Raw genomic sequence first — 19,398 nt, forward strand, 5'->3', positions numbered from 1 at the left:
CCAACTCTCACATCAGTACATAACTACTGGAAAAACCATAGCTTTGACTATACAGACCTTTGTTGGCAAACTGATGTCTCTGCTTTTTAATATGCTGTCTAGGTTTGTCATAGCGTTCCTTCCAAGGAGCAAGCATCTTTTAATTTCATGGCTGCAGTCACAGTCCACAGTGATTTTAGAGCCCAAGAAAATAAAATCTGACACTGCTTCCACTTTCTCTCCAACTATTTGCCATGAAGTGATGGGAACGGATGCCAGGAACTTAGTTTTTTGAATGTTGAATTTTAAGACAGTTTTTTCACTCTCCTCTTTCACCCTCATCAAAAGGCTCTTTAGTTCCTCTTTGCTTTCTGCCATTCAGTTCAGTTCAGTTCAGTCGCTCAGTCATGTCTGATTCTTTGTAACCCCATGGACTGCAGCACGCCAGACCTCCCTGTCCATCACCAACTCCTAGAGTTTACCCAAACTCATGTCCATTGAGTCGGTGATGCCATCTAACCATCTCATCCTCTGGCATCCCCTTCTCCTGCCTTCAATCTTTCCCAGCATCAGGGTCTTTTCAAATGAGTCAGCTCTTCGCATCAGGTGGCCAAAGTATTGGAGTTTCAGCGTAAACAAAGGGGATCAGATCATATCAGATTAGTCGCTCAGTCGTGTCCAACTCTTTGAGACCCCATGAATCGCAGCACGCCAGGCCTCCCTGTCCATCACCAACTCCCGGAGTTCACTCAGACTCACATCCATCAAGTCAGTGATGCCATCCAGCCATCTCATCCTCTGCCGTCCCCTTCTTCTCCAGCCCCCAATCCCTCCCAGCATCAGGGTCTTTTCCAATGAATCAACTCTTTGCATGAGGTGGCCAAAGTACTGGAGTTTCAGCTTTAGCATCATTCCTTCCAAAGAAATCCCAGGGCTGATCTCCTTCAGAATGGACTGGTTGGATCTCCTTGCAGTCCAAGGGACTCTCAAGAGTCTTCTCCGACACCACAGTTCAAAAGCATCAATTCTTCAGCGCTCAGCTTTCTTTATAGTCCAACTCTCACATCCATACATGACCACTGGAAAAACCATAGCCTTGACTAGATGGACCTTTGTTGGCAAAGTAATGTCTCTGCTTTTCCATATGCTATCTAGGTTGGTCATAACTTTCCTTCCAAGGAGTAAGCATCTTTTAATTTCATGGCTGCAGTCACCATCTGCAGTGATTTTGGACCCCCAAAAAATAAAGTCTGACACTGTTCCCACTGTTTCCCCATCTATTTCCCATGAAGTGATGAGACCAGATGCCATGATCTTCATTTTCTGAATGTTGAGCTTTCAGCCAACTTTTTCACTCTCCACTTTCAGTTGCCTCAAGAGGCTCTTTAGTTCTTCTTCACTTTCTGCCATCAGGGTGGTGTCATCTGCATATCTCAGGTTATTGATATTTCCCCCGGTAATCTTGATTCTAGCTTGTGCTTCTTCCAGCCCAGCGTTTCTCAGGATGTACTCTGCATAGAAGTTAAATAAGCAGGGTGACAATATACAGCCTTGACATATTCCTTTTCCTATTTGGAACCAGTCTGTTGTTCCATGTCCAGTTCTAACTGTTGCTTCCTGACCTGCATACAGGTTTCTCAAGAGGCAGGTCACGTGGTCTGGTATTCCCATCTCTTTCGGAATTTTCCACAGTTTATTGTGATCCACACAGTCAAAGGCTTTGGCATAGTCAATAAAGCAGAAATAGATGTTTTTCTGGAACTCTCTTGCTTTTTTGATGATCTAGTGGATGCTGGATTTCTGCCATTAGGCTGGTATCATCTGCATATTTGAGACTGTTGTTATTTGTCCCGGCAATCTTGATTCCAGCTTGTGATTCACCCAGTCCAGCATTTCACATGATGCATATAAGGTAAATAAGCAGGTTGACAATAGACAGCTTTGATGTACTCTTTTTCCAATTTTAAACCAGTCCATTGTTCCATGTCTAGTTCTAACTATTGCTTCTTGACCTGCATACAGGTTTCTCAGGGGACAGGTATGGTGATTGGGTATTCCCATCTCTTTAACAAGTTTTCAGTTTGTTGTGATTCATACAGTCAAAGTTTTTCACGTAGTCAATGAAGCAGATATTTTTCTGAAATTCCCTTGCTTTCTCTCTGATCCAACAGATATTGGCAATTTGGCCTCTGGTTCCTCTGCCTTTTCTAAATCCAGCTTGTACATCTGGATGTTCTCAGTTCACATCCTGTTGAAGCTTAGCTTGAAGGATTTTGAGCATTACCTTCATAGCATGTAAAGTGAGCACAACTGTTTGGCAGTTTGTACTTTTTTTGGTACTGCCCTTCTTTGGGATTGGAATGAAAACTGACCTTTTACAGTACGGCTACTGCTGAGTTTTCCAAATTTGCTGACATACTGAGTGCAGCACTTTAACAGCATCATCTTTTAGGATCTGAAAAAGTAGAGCTGGATTTCCATCACTTCCACTAGCTTTGTTTGTAGTAATTGTTCCTAAGGTTCACTTGACTTCGCACTTCAGGATGTCTGGCTCTAAGTGAATGATCACACCGTCATGGTGATCTAGGTCATTATGACCTACCTTTTTCATATAGTTCTTCTGTGTATTCTTGCCACCTCTTCTTAATCTCTTCTGCTTTTGTCAGGTCCTTGCCATTTCTGTCCTTTATTGTGACCATCTTTGCAGGAAATGTTCCCTTCGTATCTCCAATTTTCTTGAAGAGATCTCCAGTCTCTTCCATTCTTTTGTTTCCCTTTATTTCTTTGCACTGTTCACTTAAGTAGGCTTTCTTACTCAACTGAATGCAGAGTTCCAGAGAATAGCAAGGAGAGAAAAGAAAGTCTTCAAACTTCACCACAAAAATAATCATAAAAGCAACCTAAGATATAATCTAAGACCAAATTCGTGCTAACGGTTAATACAGCAAAGTCACTGAACTCCAGGGCTGGAAGCAAAGCTGGGGTTTCTGTAGAGCCTGTGAACTCTAAGGGCATAGGCTGGGAATGGTTCCTCTCTTTATCCACAGCAAGGCACAGGGAGCCTGGTATGTAAGAAGTGCTCAGCAAATGATCCTTGAATGAATTTATTCTAATCCTGACCTTTTATTTATTTTATAAATGAAACTCAGAGAGGAAAATGAGTCACTGAGAATTGGTACCGGAATCTGAACACGACTCTGGGCTAGCGTTATCCATTTTATATTGTGCATCCTCTACTTGCTCTTGCCACCTTCTCTTAGGGTATCTTGCCTGCGATAATGAGGTCAAACTTAGACTGTAACGAGGGTCTGGGAGGCTGGTACCTGTGTGCTGTTGCTGCTGATAGGGGCAAAAGTTTTATGACATCACAGAGGTAAGGGGATCAGATCAGATCAGATCAGATCAGTCACTCAGTCGTGTCCACCTCTTTGCGACCCCATGAATCGCAGCACGCCAGGCCTCCCTGTCCATCACCAACTCCCGGAGTTCACTCAGACTCATGTCCATCGAGTCAGTGATGCCATCCAGCCATCTCATCCTCTGTCGTCCCCTTCTCCTCCTGCCCCCAATCCCTCCCAGCATCAGGGTCTTTTCCAATGAATCAACTCTTTGCATGAGGTGGCCAAAGTACTGGAGTTTCAGCTTTAGCATCATTCCTTCCAAAGAAATCCCAGGGCTGATCTCCTTCAGCATGGACTGGTTGGATCTCCTTGCAGTCCAAGGGACTCTCAAGAGTCTTCTCCAACACCACAGTTCAAAAGCATCAATTCTTTGGCGCTCAGCCTTCTTCACAGTCCAACTCTCATATCCATACATGACCACAGGGAAAACCATAGCCTTGACTAGACGAACCTTTGTTGGCAAAGTAATGTCTCTGCTTTTCCATATGCTATCTAGGTTGGTCATAACTTTCCTTCCAAGGAGTAAGTGTCTTTTAATTTCATGGCTGCAGTCACCATCTGTAGTGATTTTGGAACCCAGAAAAATAAAGTCTGACACTGTTTCCACTGGTTCCCCATCTATTTCCCATGAAGTGATGGGACCGGATGCCATGATCTTCGTTTTCTGAATGTTGAGCTTTAAGCCAACTTTTTCACTCTCCTCTTTCACTTTCATCAAGAGGCTTCTGAGTTCCTCTTCACTTTCTGCCATAAGGGTGGTGTCATCTGCATATCTGAGGTTATTGATATTTCTCCCAGCAATCTTGATTCCAGCTTGTGTTTCTTCCAGTCCAGCGTTTCTCATGATGTACTCTGCATAGAAGTTAAATAAACAGGGTGACAATATACAGCCTTGACGAACTCCTTTTCCTATTTGGAACCAGTCTGTTGGTCCATGTCCAGTTCTAACTGTTGCTTCCTGACCTGAATACAAATTTCTCAAGAGGCAGATCAGGTGGTCTCATATTCCCATCTCTTGAAGAACTTTCCACAGTTTATTGTGATCCACACAGTCAAAAGCTTTGGCATAGTCAATAAAGCAGAAATAGATGTTTTTCTGGAACTGTCTTGCTTTTTCTATGATCCAGCGGATGTTGGCAATTTGATCTCTGGTTCCTCTGCCTTTTCTAAAACCAGCTTGAACATCAGGAATTTCATGGTTCACATATTGCTGAAGCCTGGCTTGGAGAATTTTGAGCATTACTTTACTAGCATGTGAGATGCAATTGTGCGGTAGTTTGAGCATTCTTTGGCATTGCCTTTCTTTGGGATTGGAATGAAAACTGACTTTTTCCAGTCCTGTAGCCACTGCTGAGTTTTCCAAATTTGCTGGCATACTGAGTGCAGCACTTTCACAGCATCATCTTTCAGGATTTGGAATAGCTCCACTGGAATTCCATCACCTCCACTAGCCTTGTTCGTAGTGAGGTAAGGGGAAAGGACTTTTAAAAAATAGTTTAGTTGAACCCTATGATTTCCTTGGAAAGAAACACAGAGAGGAGAAATGAGCTACAGAAGCAAATAGGCCTGAATTATCTCTGAACAAATAACTCAAAATTGTTGAGTCATTTTGTATTTATTCATCCTTCCATCTATGCATCCACCTATTCACCCAGTGATGTTTTTTTCCAAACTTGTCTTGCTATTACTGAACACTGCTTTAAACATTTAACATCTATATAGCACTAAATTTAACCCTGGTGAAGTGTCTACAAGCCATCTTACAGTTGAATCAATTAAAGATAAAGGGGAAGGTACCTTGCTCTAGGTCACAAAAGGCAGGAGGGTGCAGGTTCGTGCCTTGGCCTACCTGAAACTACAGTCCCTGAGCAAATCATTCTGCCCTCAGCCTCCTGTTTTCAGGGTACAAAGACAAATGATATGTTTTGCCTTAAGGATCTTGGAGTGTGGTAAAAGAGGCAACCAAGCAACTCATCTCTAAAAGGAGTAACTCCAAGAGTTTGGGGGAGGATTAAATAGAACTATGGATGTAAAGCACCTAATACAGTGCCTGACACATCCAATAAGTGCAACTGATCTCATAACAACCATGCTAGGTTAGGGAGAGAAGTCCTTAAGCTTCTCTGAAATCCATCCACTTCTCTCCCAAACTTGAACGTCATCTATCTCTGCATTCAAATTACATATACAAAAATTAAAAAAAAAATTTCTCCTTTATCCCATGATTTAGATAACATGCTTTAGAAAGTAGTTCAAGGTGGTGGTAGTTGGCACTGCAAATATTAAAGAAGGTAGGGAATGATGCACAATGGGAAGGAAATTGTTAGAGAGGAAGGAGGTCAGGAACGAAAGGAGAGATGCTTCAGAAGCACCCAGCCAAATCATCTAATGTGTCCCAGCCCTGGGCAAACAAGGATGGGTCCAATCCAAGCACACAGGGCTCATGATTCAGCGAGTGGTTCAATTCCATTAGTCATTTCTGGAAAAAGAAAGTCCATACCATGGCATTAGTCCTTTGCCTGACATTTTTCTACCTCATGAAACTAGGATGGGTTTTCCAAAATCCTTCCAGCTAATTTGAAGGGATAAACATCTAACTTTCTGCTTTTGGGCTTCTCAGTAGTTTTGCTGTACATGATTGCACAATTGCTCCAGTTTACCCCAGAGGGTCATTTCAGTTGAATCCTTTGGCACGAGATGTGTGGAAGCTTGTACAGAGCCATCCCTCCAGTTCTCACGGAACTGGGCTGTATTGGATATATACCCATTAACTGGGGGTGTGACCTGGGAATAATGTGACAGGAAAAAGGATCAGGGGGCTGAACTATGATCAGATCAACAGATATGTGATTTTAATACAAAAAACTGAAAAGGCAAACCGGTTTTCCAACTTTAATATGCCAAAACAATAAAAGTAGATACATTTTGTTGGTGCAAATTAGAATTGTTTCTATCAAAAAATTACGCCAAAAAAGTGATGAAGATAAAGGCTATGCCTGTGAATACACAGTGCAAGTATAGGTTTTCTCTAGAGTAAGTCATGAGAATGACCTACTACACCTGCCACTCAGGAAATCCCCTAAAGTGAAGAACTATAGAGTCAGATTAAAATCACTCATGGTGATTCGCCACTGATTAAATATAGATTTGACTTGGATTTATATGTTGACATAGATTTAGCTTTCAAATTAATCACTGAATTATATTGATTTTGCTTAGTCCTGTGCTGAAATGCTGTTCATTGAGTGTTCTCTCTCTCTTCCTAGCCTCTCTGAGATAATGGAAAAATAGTAACACCATTAGAAAAAAAAAAAAAAAAAAAAAGTGTTCTGGCTCAAGTTCACACATTCTAGTTTGCTTAATTCTTTACTTCATTAAGCTACTCCATACAGCTGTCCTTTAAATGATACACTTTTCCAGGGTCTTGATCAATAAAGTGTAGATTTATTTACGGATGTTTCAGGAAATACATCTCGTATATAGTGATAGATACAGGTGTTCTAAGTCTATCAATAAATACAGGGGTAACCTCAAAATGTCAGTCCAGTTTTGAGTTCAATATCAATTGAGGATCAGTAAGAATGACCTATAGAGTTGCATCTAGAAGCAAGGAAATCAGAACATCCAGTGTCCAGGAATATCCTGTCTAAGATTAACATGGGTTATGCTGACATTAATGGCACAATGCTGCCGTTCACTGGGCTTTGTAAGAGAAATTTTCTCAATCCTCTGCCTTCCTTTCTGTATGGAAAGAAAGGTATATAAATTTCTTTGGGGGGGGGATGTAGGAACAATTTAAAATAAGCTTTAAAATCCCACTATTTTTATTTAGATGTTTTTTGACTTTCAAAAGAAAAGGCAGTTTCATTTTAGCAATGTTGTGAGTAGAGTTTGCATTGTTTCAACACCTCAAGAGAATCATATTTTATAGTTGTGCTTGATTTAAATAAATAATAGAAGACATTCACATCTTAACTAAAGGAAGATGTTTTGAAAGAAGACTTTAAATTTCTAAGACACTAAAAAGTAAGTCTGGGACTAGAAAGCGCGGATATACATATGGGATTTTAAAATCAATTCTCAGGTTTTTTACTTTATAATATCTAGTCTTTTTTTAACACAAAGTATACCAGTGTTTTAAAACCATTTCTGCTTTATTTGTATCCAATGTGTCTCTATTGAACAAGGCATGGACTAGGATTATCAGCAGTATTTCACTGAGTTAAGCACTCATCATGGGTGGGCCCTTGTAAGTGCTGCTCATGTACTTCTCTGTTGTCACTTTGTTCTCTTCCTTATTATAAAACAGTACATAAATGCTATAAAAGTTCAAATATATCTGAAATGGGTACAACTTGAACACTTTTCCCCAGATACACAAAAAAGATATATTATAAAGTTGTTTAAATTTAACAAATCATTTCCTCTAAATAAGAAATGCAAATAGCATCCTGCTCCCAAAATAGAGCTCTCTGGTCCCCCATTAGCCCATATGGGGCTTCAGCCAGAGCCCCAGTGCACTCTTCTGAGGGTCATCCCGCCATCAGGAAGCCATGCACTTTTAATCTGAGGGTTTTGCATTCATTTCTTTATGGTCTCAAACACACAGTTTAACAGGGCCAATGGGAAAGGGACTGGCCGTGATTCACATAAGGGCTTCCCAGGTGGCTCAGTTAAAGAATCCACCTTCAAAGCAGGAGACACAGGAGACTTGTGTTTGATCCCTGGGTGGGTAAGAGCCCCTGGAGGAGGAAATAGCAACCCACTCCAGTATTCGTGCCCTGAAAAAGACTCACATGGCTGTGAACCTTGCAAAGTTTACCTCCTGTCATAGCAACAGGGCAGCTTCTCTGGAATGCCATAGATACACTCGTACAGAACTACCACAAAGAATAAAATGCTTAGTTCTGTGATCATCATTATGGTGGAACAATATGTTGTAACTGAGATCTCCACAGAATCCATCACACTGACCATGGGGGGAGCTAAAGTGATTGAACTTGCTCCCGTTTCTATTTCCCTTGCCTTATTCACAAAATAAATCTACTAATTTAAGTCATAGCTCATTGTACTGCTACCATTTTTCCGACTCTTGGGTTTAGTCAATTTTAACAGCCCCAGCTTGATAATGCTTATAAAAGATGCCTGCATGTGTTCTTATAAGAGTAAATGATGAGGAAGAAAACAGAGTCATCAAAACAAAATATAATAGCTTACACAGAAAGCCAGTCAAGGTAAAAGCAAATGAGTCATAAACCAGACCCAAATGTAAATAGCTATCACCTCTCCATTTTGCACTTCATTTGCATCCATTTAGCCACTTATATAACTGTAATGAAACACTAAAATCACTAGACCTACAGTTCTCTGAAAACAGCAGCTTTGCAAACTTTCAATTTTCTATTTTCAACAAGTCAACATTTCAAAGTGCAGAAGTTAAATGAGACAAGGAATGATAAATGATGCTCCACAATTGCTGAAATCTGATTACACTGAGATAAGAGCTGGCCAAATTCTACTCGCATGAGTTTATACCTGAAGAACAAGATGAAAGAAAGGAAGGAAGGAAAGAAGTCTTTAGATAAATGATTGCTTCCATTTTTTCCTCCTAAATATAATGTAAACAAGGATATAAAGAAAATGCAAATGGATTCAGGATCCCATTTATACTTAGGGGGAGAGATTAATAAAACAGTCCCATCCTGAAAGAAAAACCAAAAATCGACCTCCATTTAAGAAGCTAATTTATGCACTCCTGAGTCCTCATACAAGTTAAGCAGCACAGAATATCACAGCAGGCATAGAACAACAGATCTCAAACCCTGCTGTGTTTGTTCAAGAAGGCAAGTGAAGCTATTCCTAACAGGAAACAAAACACATGGTCTGGCTATTAAACAGGGATCGTTTTGCCATACTGTAGAGCTCTGACTCCATCAATTGCTGTTCCAACCAGGAGTAGAGATGTGGTTTTCTTTAACTATGGTTTTGAGAAAAATGCTTATGCCTGCTCTGAATTTTCAAGCCTATATTAACTAATATGATGCCAGGCAAGACACAGAGTACCTTCAAGACCTTCAAGACACTGTCTTTGAGAAACTCCAAATTTGTGTAAAGAAAACATAAAATGAAGGGAAAGGTGCACCTGTATTGAAAAGTTAAGCACATAAACCGCCAAATTTGAAATGCCCCAAAAGTGTTTATTTTCTTTTAAGTATTCAAGGCTCCATGTTACAGAGATTAAGTTAATCACACAGTGAACAACTGATGTCTAGTTCCTATAGACAGAACCTACTTAGATGAATATGCAGTTTGAAAACTGGACTGTTTTTGTGACTACTGAATATACATTTGCAAACAACTCTGGGCAATTCTGTTATTATTATAAAATGGAATCTCCCAGACATTTTCGTAGACGTCAAGAATCATATAAGAGAAAAAAATGCAAACTGTTGTACTGTTCTACAAAATATGGACCTTTCTCCATTGTTGAACTCAAGAACAATGTATCCAAAGGAGAAAGTGGTTCAATTTTCACTAAAAAGAACAGATTTGTATTGGCCTGAAGGCTTCAGGTCTGTATTGCTACAAGTTTTTTAACCAAGACTTTAGAACACTGCCTATGTATTTGGTGAAAATATTTATTGATCAAGTGTATAACCAGTAAGTATACTATCACTCCTACTTTGTATTAAGGGTTAAAATTTATAGAATCTAGAAATTATCTCAGAGGTGTTTAAGAATCAAAGGAAAAATAAAACCTTTTTTTTTTTTGGTGCAAACCATTGTTCTAGAAAATAGCCAAAAGGGCTAGAATATTTGGAAAACTCTCAAATTATTAGAATCACAAAAATGATAATTTATAGACAATAATCATTAATTACTGCTACACATAAGAGGGATATCCAAATGGGACATTTTTAGTTGTAGATCAGCCAAGAGATTAAAATAAGCATGTTTACAGAGACATAACTATTTAAAATATTTATAGAGAAAACAGTTGCAGATGATTCAAAGAGAGATTCCAACAAAAACACAGCACAAATGTAGACACCATATGGTTCAACGTATGCACTCATGACCTCATGTGAAAAGCCGGCCAAAGACACAGCAGCTGGAGATACCTCCCTTTTACCCACAGAACAACAAACTCTTGGGTTTGGAAGGGACTAATTATAATCATGTACATGGATGAGTGAAATCTTTGGGTAATGTCAAAGTCTTCGGGAAGAAATCTCTCAAAACAATTGTTTCTGAAAGCCTTTGCTTTGTTGGGGTTTCAAATTCAGTCTCCCTTTCTTTCTGACTCCATCTAGGCAATTCAGGCAGGTGATACACAGTTTTAATGAAACAAGAGAAGCATCACATTCTTTCTGGGCTCTTTTGTCATATCTTGACAATTCATTAGCAAGATAATTATTTGAGGGGAACTGATGCTTGTAAGAACTTTCTATCAAAAGACTTTGGTAACACTGGGGAGGGGAAGGGAAGGAACGTGAGGGGCAGGGATGCTCATACATCATGTATTGAGACCAGTGGTCCTGAGGGGAATGCTTTCAGTCTGCAATGTGCCTCTCCTCAAACCACCTCATCTTCCAGCCTAGATCCCCAAGGTTTACAGTCAAACTCCTCCAAAGAGCTGAACTGCCCAGAAACTATCCAAAGAGTTCTGAAATCATTTCACACAAGACCCCTCTAATTTTTTGTTTAAAATAAACACCTTTCTCTACCTTAATTGAAAGAAGACAATTTGTAGCCACAGTGAGGAAGGGAAGGCAGGGTTATTTTTTGTCATCCAGGGCTGCAGAACAAGTCTGTTGGGCAGTATAACATCTTTGGGACAGAGGAAAAGCCACTGGAGCATCTTCCTCACTTTCGAACTTTCTACTACCATAAATAATAATGTGCTTCACTTTGCAGGGCATGTAATGTGAGTCAAGATGTGACGATAGAAGAAAAGAGTGATGAGCTAAGTGCTATTGAGAACTCATATGGCCCAGCAACATTTGTTATTACCATATTCTGCGCTGGCTTGTTTTGAACTTTGTTTTAAAATTCCATGGCTGATGACACTTCAAATTCATGAGGAATCTTCTATAACAGAATGCTTTTGTCTATGGATCAGCGGAAATTTGATGAATAAGTACCAGTAAGTTGAGGCCAGTCCATTTTTAGATACTCAGTTTAAGTCTTTGCAAAGAAATTTCTAATGTGGGCAATTAAGCAAGCATAACCTATCGAAGATGCCAAGCCTTCCAGATAATGTGGAATTCTGACCATATATTTACCCTGGAAGCTCTTGCTCTACTCAAATACTTTAACTTTTAATGAAGTGTTCAGTCCTTTGGTGATGGCACTGAAGTGTAATCAAACACCACCACAAGCCAAGTCACACACTAGCATGTCTTGCCTTGTTTAAATATCTCAAACGTATTTGAGTAACTGTGTAATGATTTCTAGGCCTCTGGTTGTCCATATGGTCTGAACAGACTGTCTTTTGTAGAGCAGTTGTGCTATCATAGTGAGACAAAACCAAATCATCTCTGCTCCAAAGTGGAGAGCTTAGGAGGGTCAGATTAAGTTTCACGGTGGTGCCTTACCTCAACTCTTGAAACCAACTCACATCACAGCCCCAGAAATTGCTCTGTTGTCTGAAAATCTTGCTTGCATTTGTGAAATACACAGGAACAACACACCAAGCATCATGTGATATGCTCTGCCACAACTGTCCTTAGGATGCAGTGACAAGCCATGGATGGTACAACAAAGCCAGCCCTGCAACCACACGGAATCGTTCTGGACGGCAAACACTCTACATGGTGGCACCACTCCATCGCAGACAGATCATGAGGGTCAGTGAAAGGGTCTGACTGTTGGCAAGAACTCTACTCTAATGCTCTCTGGGTGGTATGGGTATTGAGACAAGCAAGGTAGCTGCTGATTTTTCAATTAATGAAACTTAAGGGGAGTTTTAGGGATTTGGCTTAAGAGCTCAGAAACTAAAATAATTACTGGGCCTTAATAATTATTCACATTATCTCCCGAGGAAAGTATCCCAGGGACGATCTGAAATGTTATGTTGGAAGGACTGTGACAAACTTATTCTTCAGCTATTATTTGCGAACTCTTAGCAAAATGGTTGAGCACAGATTCATCCCCAAACCAATGGCCACCAAAGGGCTTTCTGGTGGGATTCATTTGGCAAAGGGCTAGTGGACAATCAAGTCTGTGGGTCTTTCTGCTCCTGTCCAACATCAGGCTCCTGAAGTCCTAAGAGGAAAACCATTTCACTGGTCATGAACAACACCGAACGCACAAGACCATGGAGGCATGCATGATTCGTGAGTTCTGGGGATGACTGGAATGTGATGGAAAACAGTTTTACCTTTTGTGCCTGGGGGAGCTGAAAAATAAGGAGAAAAAAGAAAAAAAATCATTATATAAGAAGTGAAGATTAACTGTAAAACTTCATTTGGCTGTCATTGGCAAATGGAAGGACAAAAATGGGGAGGAAAATAACAACCAAAGCCAAGTCATTTCCCCATATAAAGTTATGGTGTTGATTATTTTACCTGCTACCTTAATTCATAGTGTCAAGAGATAATCTGTGACTTTGACGGTGCGTGTATTGGGTAGTTTCTGGTAGCCTTCTGCAAAGCTGGACCTGAGGTTCTTCTGTCCGGTGATCAAAAGCACTATGAAAGTGCTTCCATAGGAACACAGAGCAGTTCCTTCTTCCTGTATGCCAACAGTTCCCCATTGCTGAGAGCTGTCCAGAGACATGTGGGGCTGTCAAAACTTGGGGCAGGGGAGGGAATAAGAGCTACTGGCCTCTGGTGGGTAGAGACAAGGCATTCTGCTAAACTTCCTAGAATGCACAGAACAGCCCCCACAACCATATGTAGTGGCAGAATTACACTGCCCATACGTCCACTGTGCCAAAGCTGAGAAGCTCTGCTGTACGTAGAGGCAAGACCATTCGAAGAATGTCCTTTAATTTAAAGTCAGTTTTTCTTGCTTTGTAGCACAGTAACTGTTCCCTTTATTGCTGGTTAAGGAAGCATGCACAAGAATTCATGCATATAAAGTAAGGCTGATACTCTAAGAACAATGAAAAGGCAGTCAGTCAATAAATAAAATAAGACATATTAGCTATGCCAGTGGCACAGGGAAGGGACTGAGATTATAGGTATGCGGAAAAAGATTGAATACTTACGAGACACATTTATCTATTTTTCTACAGTGAGACTTTTAAGCTGTGGTTTAGTGTCATGGTGTTTGTAATTGCCATTACAGCATGCAGTGTTTCGAAAAGCAATTTTCTAATCTGGAATGGAATTAACGTTATCCATATATTAAATACCAAATGTAAGAATTACATCATTTTCAAGTCTTTTCATAGAGACTAACATTTATCGAGTGTGAACTTGTCAGCCAGCACAGCGTTAAGGCCTTTATTTGCATCACCCCCTAAGTCACAATAACCCAATACTAGGTTCTCTTTATCATCCTCATTTTACAGATGAGAAATACAATGACATTGAGACATTATGTAATTATATGATGTTCCATAGAAAGTAAATTTGAGGGGGGGCGGGTATCTGACTTTCAGTCAGTTCAGTTGCTCAGTCGTGTCCGACTCTGCGACCCCAAATACTGCAGCACACCAGGCTTCTCTGTCCATTTGACTTTTGAATGTACAAATTCAATTCAACTCACATGTTAAAAATGGCCACAAACACTTGGGAATTATGACAACAAACTCTCTATGTCTCTAGAGTTTGTAACACTGGAACTGCCAGAATATGAAAGATAACTAAACCAGGCATCCTATGGTCTGAACCTCCTTCCTGCCTTTCCCATTCTTTTGTCCCTGTGAAGAATACTCTCTCTTCACAGATACTAAGACTGGGGCTTTCTTGAACCTTTCATAAGGCCCTGCCCCGTGGATGGAGCCCAATAAAAGATCGAAGGGATAAACTCAAACCAACAAGGTGTCTTGTATCTCATAGACTGCTCCACAATGGTCCAGAGAATGTCCACAAAAGGCAGACCCCAACCGCCCAACAATCAATTTCCAAGCACTTTTATGCTGAAAGGTCTCTCAATTTAGGAAGACAGAAATACAAGCATGATTTCTTGATTCCTCCCTCCTACTTATAGCTGCCACTATTAAAAAGGAAGCTCACATGTTTCTCCAGCACTTCTCAAGAGTGCAGAAATGTATCAAGAGGTGAGAAATTGAGCCTAAAATGAAGAGTCACTTAAATAAGAGTCTTAAATATTAAATATCTTTTCACAACTTAAAAGAAACTTTGGAAATGCAAACATTAATAGAATGACAGATGTATGCTTCCTTAGGAAAGAATCTGTGTTGAATCACAGATGATATGAAATGCATTGGACACTGATGAGAATTATAACTGTTTGATGAATTAAATACCAAAGTCAAGGTCTGCACAAATTGTGGGACTTGACAGGCCTCTTAAAAATGAGAACTGCCCTTTCTCTCCCTCTCTCAGGTTTATCTTGGTGGAGCAGGAAACTCTTCATTTTGAGTCACCCATTTAAGCACAAGAGAAGAAATCCTGGGCAGGAAAATGAGAGACTAAGTTTTTGTGGTGATGTCCTCAGTTTGAGGCTGCCCTCAAGTTCTCCACAAAACATATATTTTCCTTAAGAAATAATTCATGAGAACAAAGAACAACTTTCCTACCAGAGCTTTTAAATAACATAAATTATAGCCTGCAATGCCACACACAGGTTGGACCTTGGAAAAGAAGCCTCAGAATAGAACACAGCAAATTGAGATGGGCTCCCTGGCAGCTGCAGATGCTACTGACTGGGAGTCCATGCTCTTAATGACACACGGTTCCTGCAACATTCACAGTGTGCAGTGCTCTGGCCCAGGAGCCAGACCAGTGGTACACTAGACTCCCCCGGCCTCTAGCTGGAGTCCTGAGGCACATGCATTTTAGCCTTTGGTCAGAGTGCTTATCTGTATAAATGGATGATCCAGGGAGGGCTGGGGAATAGGCCAGTTCTTAGATGGCAAAAAAGATTAGCTTCAAGAGTCACGTCTGACAGATTGGTAATGTATTTCCATAGGGCCATGTTGAGAGATATTTTGAAGTTATATTTTATGGAAAGAATGTTATAACCAATTAGCAATGTCTGCAGTGGGCTCAAAAAACAAGGAACAGCAAAGGATACTCCAGGACACAATGGTCTCTAAAGGTCTCATTGTACTTTTTCTTTGTAGTTCAGAGAAACTCTGCAATATCTATGTAAGTTAGTTTTATGTCTCTCCTCTGCTAGTTCACAAGCTCCTTGAGGACATGAGGGAACCTGCTCTGTATGGCAGTCTCTATGCATTTCTCTGTGACTTGTGACTGGTGCCCACCTGGTTAAAGAAAGTACCTTATTACTAGGGTATGTCCAGGGTGGATGCCAGGAAAAGACAACTGGGTTAACTGACTGCAGTCTACACCTTCACAAACACATACACAATGTTGATAATCCAAGACAATGGCTTACAAGAGAAAAAGGAATATTTCTGCCAGAGGATAATCCCCATACCGTTGGTACAGACATCTGCAGATATGCACATTGTCTCACTGACCCATGGATGTGCAAAAAACTAGCCCGGGAATTTCTCATCATCACTCAGCCTGAGGCAAGGCAACTTCTCTTTCTCAAGACCTCTTCTTCTCCAAAGTCACTTTGTCAGGCATTGTGAACCAGGCTCCACCTCCCTATGTCTTTTTCTTCACTTACTATTAATACATCAGGATCTGTACAAGCAGCTTCAGATTCCTTCAGACCAAATGCCCCCTAGCTGTATGACTTTATAACCAACTATTCACATCCGCTAGTCACGTTTTTAAAGGAAGCATAAAGAAAGAAGTTGTAGTATATGGTAGGCTCGCACATTCCCAGGGAAAATTCTTGGGATGTGGAATGCATTTGTGGGACACTTCACATTCAAATCTGGAAAGACTGAGAATGTGTCATTCAAGAGAGTGACAGAGATAAAGGGAGAGTAACAGAAACAGCCTCTCTTGAGTGACCACTCTCAATGCAGCAGTACTTGGCTAAGCACTTTACATCTTGAGCAGCTTTGGTCCCCACAGCAGACCTCTCTGGGTTATATGTTAGTATCAGTCTCATAGATGAGGAAATAGAGAATACTTAGTATGGCTAAGAACTTTGCCAGTGTCGCCCAGTCAGGAAATGCTGGAGCTGAAAGTCAACTCAAAGTCACATCTCTCTGCAGCCCTCACTTCTGCTTTAACTATCAGGCTCAAAGTTTTGCTTCTCATGCAGACCAAAGGTGTTAGCACCAACCCAAGATCTGGGGGGCCTCTCAGGCCGTTCCATCTGGGAGTCCCCCATATAAAAAAGGGGGAATGAGAAATTCTGGCACCACTCCTTACAGAAAAGTCTGGATGGAGAATGTAGCCTACCATGCTTCGCAGCATGTGGTGTATGATGTATGTGTGCTGGCTAAGTCACTTCAGTCATGTCCAACTCTTTGAGACCCTATGGACTGTAGCCTGCCAGGATCCTCTGTCCATGGGATTCTCCAGGCAGGAATACTGGCGTGGGTTGCCATGCCCTCCTCCAGGGAATCTTCCTGATCCAAGGATTGAAGCTGCATCTCGTGCCTCCTGCATTGGCAGGCAGGTTCTTACGACTACTGTCACCTCAGAAGCCCATGATGTACGGTGCAGCACAAATATTTACCTTGCCTTCTCCTATCACAGACATACTTGCCCTTCCCTCATTTCAGAATGCTCCCCCCTACCCTCCCTCCTTGTCCAGCAAACACCTGGTTGTCACTGTCTCAAAGAAGACCCCGTCTGACCTCTCATATCAAATGTCATCAGCACACCACATACTGCCTATTCATAGCATAGTTAACTGCTAGTTGCAGTAACTGCCACACTGCCCTTTTTGGGTAATGGAAACCCAACTGTTAGCCAGACTTAGCTAAATGACGCTATTAGAACTTGGTGGGATTCAGTTGTGGTCAGTGAGATATCCATGCGTGTGGCTTTTCCAGATAGTACCCTTAAAAGGACTCCTATCCTGCTGCCAGGAAGGTAGATGTCATTGCTGGTGCTTTACCCATCATTCTGGGCCATCAGCTTGTCTTGGATGGAAACCACATGCTGCAGTGTTGGCAACAGCAGCAATGGCCGTTGTAACAGCCATGACATGCTATCCCTCATTCTAAGTGCTTTGTGTTTGCTTGTGTGCATGCTCAGTTGTGTCTGACTCTTTACTGAAAACTCACGGAAACTTTATTAGGTAAGTTCTATTTTCACCCCAGTTTTCCATGAAACTACAAGGTCACATAGCCAGAGAGCAGCAAAGATAGTGTTTGAGTGGGGAGGCCAGTGAGAAGATGGCTGAATAATCTGAATGAGAGGTGAAAGAGTTAGTGCTGGTAGTGGAGGTTGCAGGCAGTGGTCTGATTCTAGATCTGTTTGAGACGTGGGATGATGGACTGGCTGATAATATGAGAGAAGGAGAGACATCAAGGTTGCATCTAAGACCTTTGGGCCAGGTAAATTAAAAAATAGAGCCTTAATGAGAAGATGAAAACTGTTTGAGAAGCATATTTGAGGGAAAAAAAAAAAAAAGTTCCGTTTTGTCTAAAACTGACAACTTGAGGATGTCTCCTGGACTTGCAAGCAGAGGTGTAGGATAGGCAGCTTGAAGATGAGATTACCCAGGAAGTGAGTGCAGGGACCAAACTGTGGGGCAATTTTAGAGATCTGCATGCTAAGGTGAGCCAGGGAAAACAGTTGTAAGGAGCCCTACTAGAAGTAGAAGAGATCCTAGTGGGCTTTGAGTCCCTAATGGTAAGTAAATGTATTTCAAAACCAAGTTCCTGCACTGAGGGGAAGGGGATGTTTTTGTTTTAACTTTTCTCATTTACTTCACTTACATCTCAGAATCCCACTTAAGAGCCACAGCGGCAAGTGAGGGGACATTCATCACTCCAGCTGAAGGGACTTCTGGAGTTGAGTGGGCTCTTTTTTCAAAAATAAAACTCAATTAAAGATCAATTGATCAAAACAACACATTTACTATGAAATATGTAAAGACCAAATGGGACATAAAGTATTTTTCTGCCAACTGTATAAAAGAAAATGAAAAGAGCCTGCATATGTTTATTTCATTTGTGAAACTGGCCCCTTGCCTGGGCTGTTATGAATGAGTGACAAATCCTTGTTTGCTGCAAAGGTTCCCTGTGTTTGCTCGCTTCCCCCTCCCCCACTCTGTGCATGATGTTTACATTTCTAATCCTCCATTCTTCTTCATTAAGCAATGTTGGTAAAGATTCCTACTCTTCTACATATCTGAGGAAGTTCTGTTCACTGGTTCAAACTCCAAAACCTACATGAGAAGCAGGTCTCTGATGAGCTAGGATACAGCGGTGGAGGTTCTGTCCACTTCTGCCCATGTCTGCCACCCCACGCTAAGCCACGTTTGTTGCTCATCCATCTCAGTTATACTCCTTCCCCTGATCCTTCCTCTACACTGCGCCTAGAACAATCTAAAAGTATTATCCCGGTGCTTTGCTGGCCCTGCTGTCTAAGCCTCACTCACCTCAAAGCCTTCAACTGGCTGTTTCTTCTGATTGGCTGAGGCTCTCCCACCATTCAATTTCCTGACGCCCACTATTTTTTACCCATCTGTTAGATTCCAGCTCTGAAGGCACCTCCTCTGACAGCAGTTCCTATCTCAACCCCAAGTCTTTCTATAAATGAAAAAGTGAAAGTGAAGTCGTTCAGTCGTGGCTGAGCGACCCTACGGACTGTAGCCCACCAGGCTCCTCCATTCATGCAATTTTCCAGGCAGGAATACTGGAGTGGGTTGCCATTTCCTTTTCCAGTGGATCTTCCTGGCCCAGGGATTGAACCTGGGTCTCCCACATTGCAGGCAGACTCTTTACCGTCTGAGCCACAGGGAAGTCCTGTAGTCTTTCTATGAAATCATCTTATTTATT

At 41.3% G+C, this 19,398-nt stretch overlaps 1 protein-coding gene across 3 annotated transcripts in view; it reads right to left on the reverse strand.

Annotated features, from left to right (window-relative positions):
* The window catches only part of CACNA2D3 (calcium voltage-gated channel auxiliary subunit alpha2delta 3), a 909,107-nt gene that overhangs the window by 228,117 nt on the left and 661,592 nt on the right, over positions 1-19,398 (reverse strand). The window contains exon 14 of one of the 3 annotated variants that reach the window (XM_025272777.3): positions 12,763-12,780. The exons of the other annotated variants lie outside the window; for them this stretch is intronic. Within the exon in view, the coding sequence (XP_025128562.3) occupies positions 12,763-12,780 (18 nt within the window). The remainder of the gene's footprint in view (positions 1-12,762; positions 12,781-19,398) is intronic. 3 annotated transcript variants of the gene reach the window in all.

The sequence above is a fragment of the Bubalus bubalis genome, chromosome 21, assembly GCF_019923935.1.
Source record: "Bubalus bubalis isolate 160015118507 breed Murrah chromosome 21, NDDB_SH_1, whole genome shotgun sequence".
Lineage (NCBI taxonomy): Eukaryota > Metazoa > Chordata > Mammalia > Artiodactyla > Bovidae > Bubalus > Bubalus bubalis.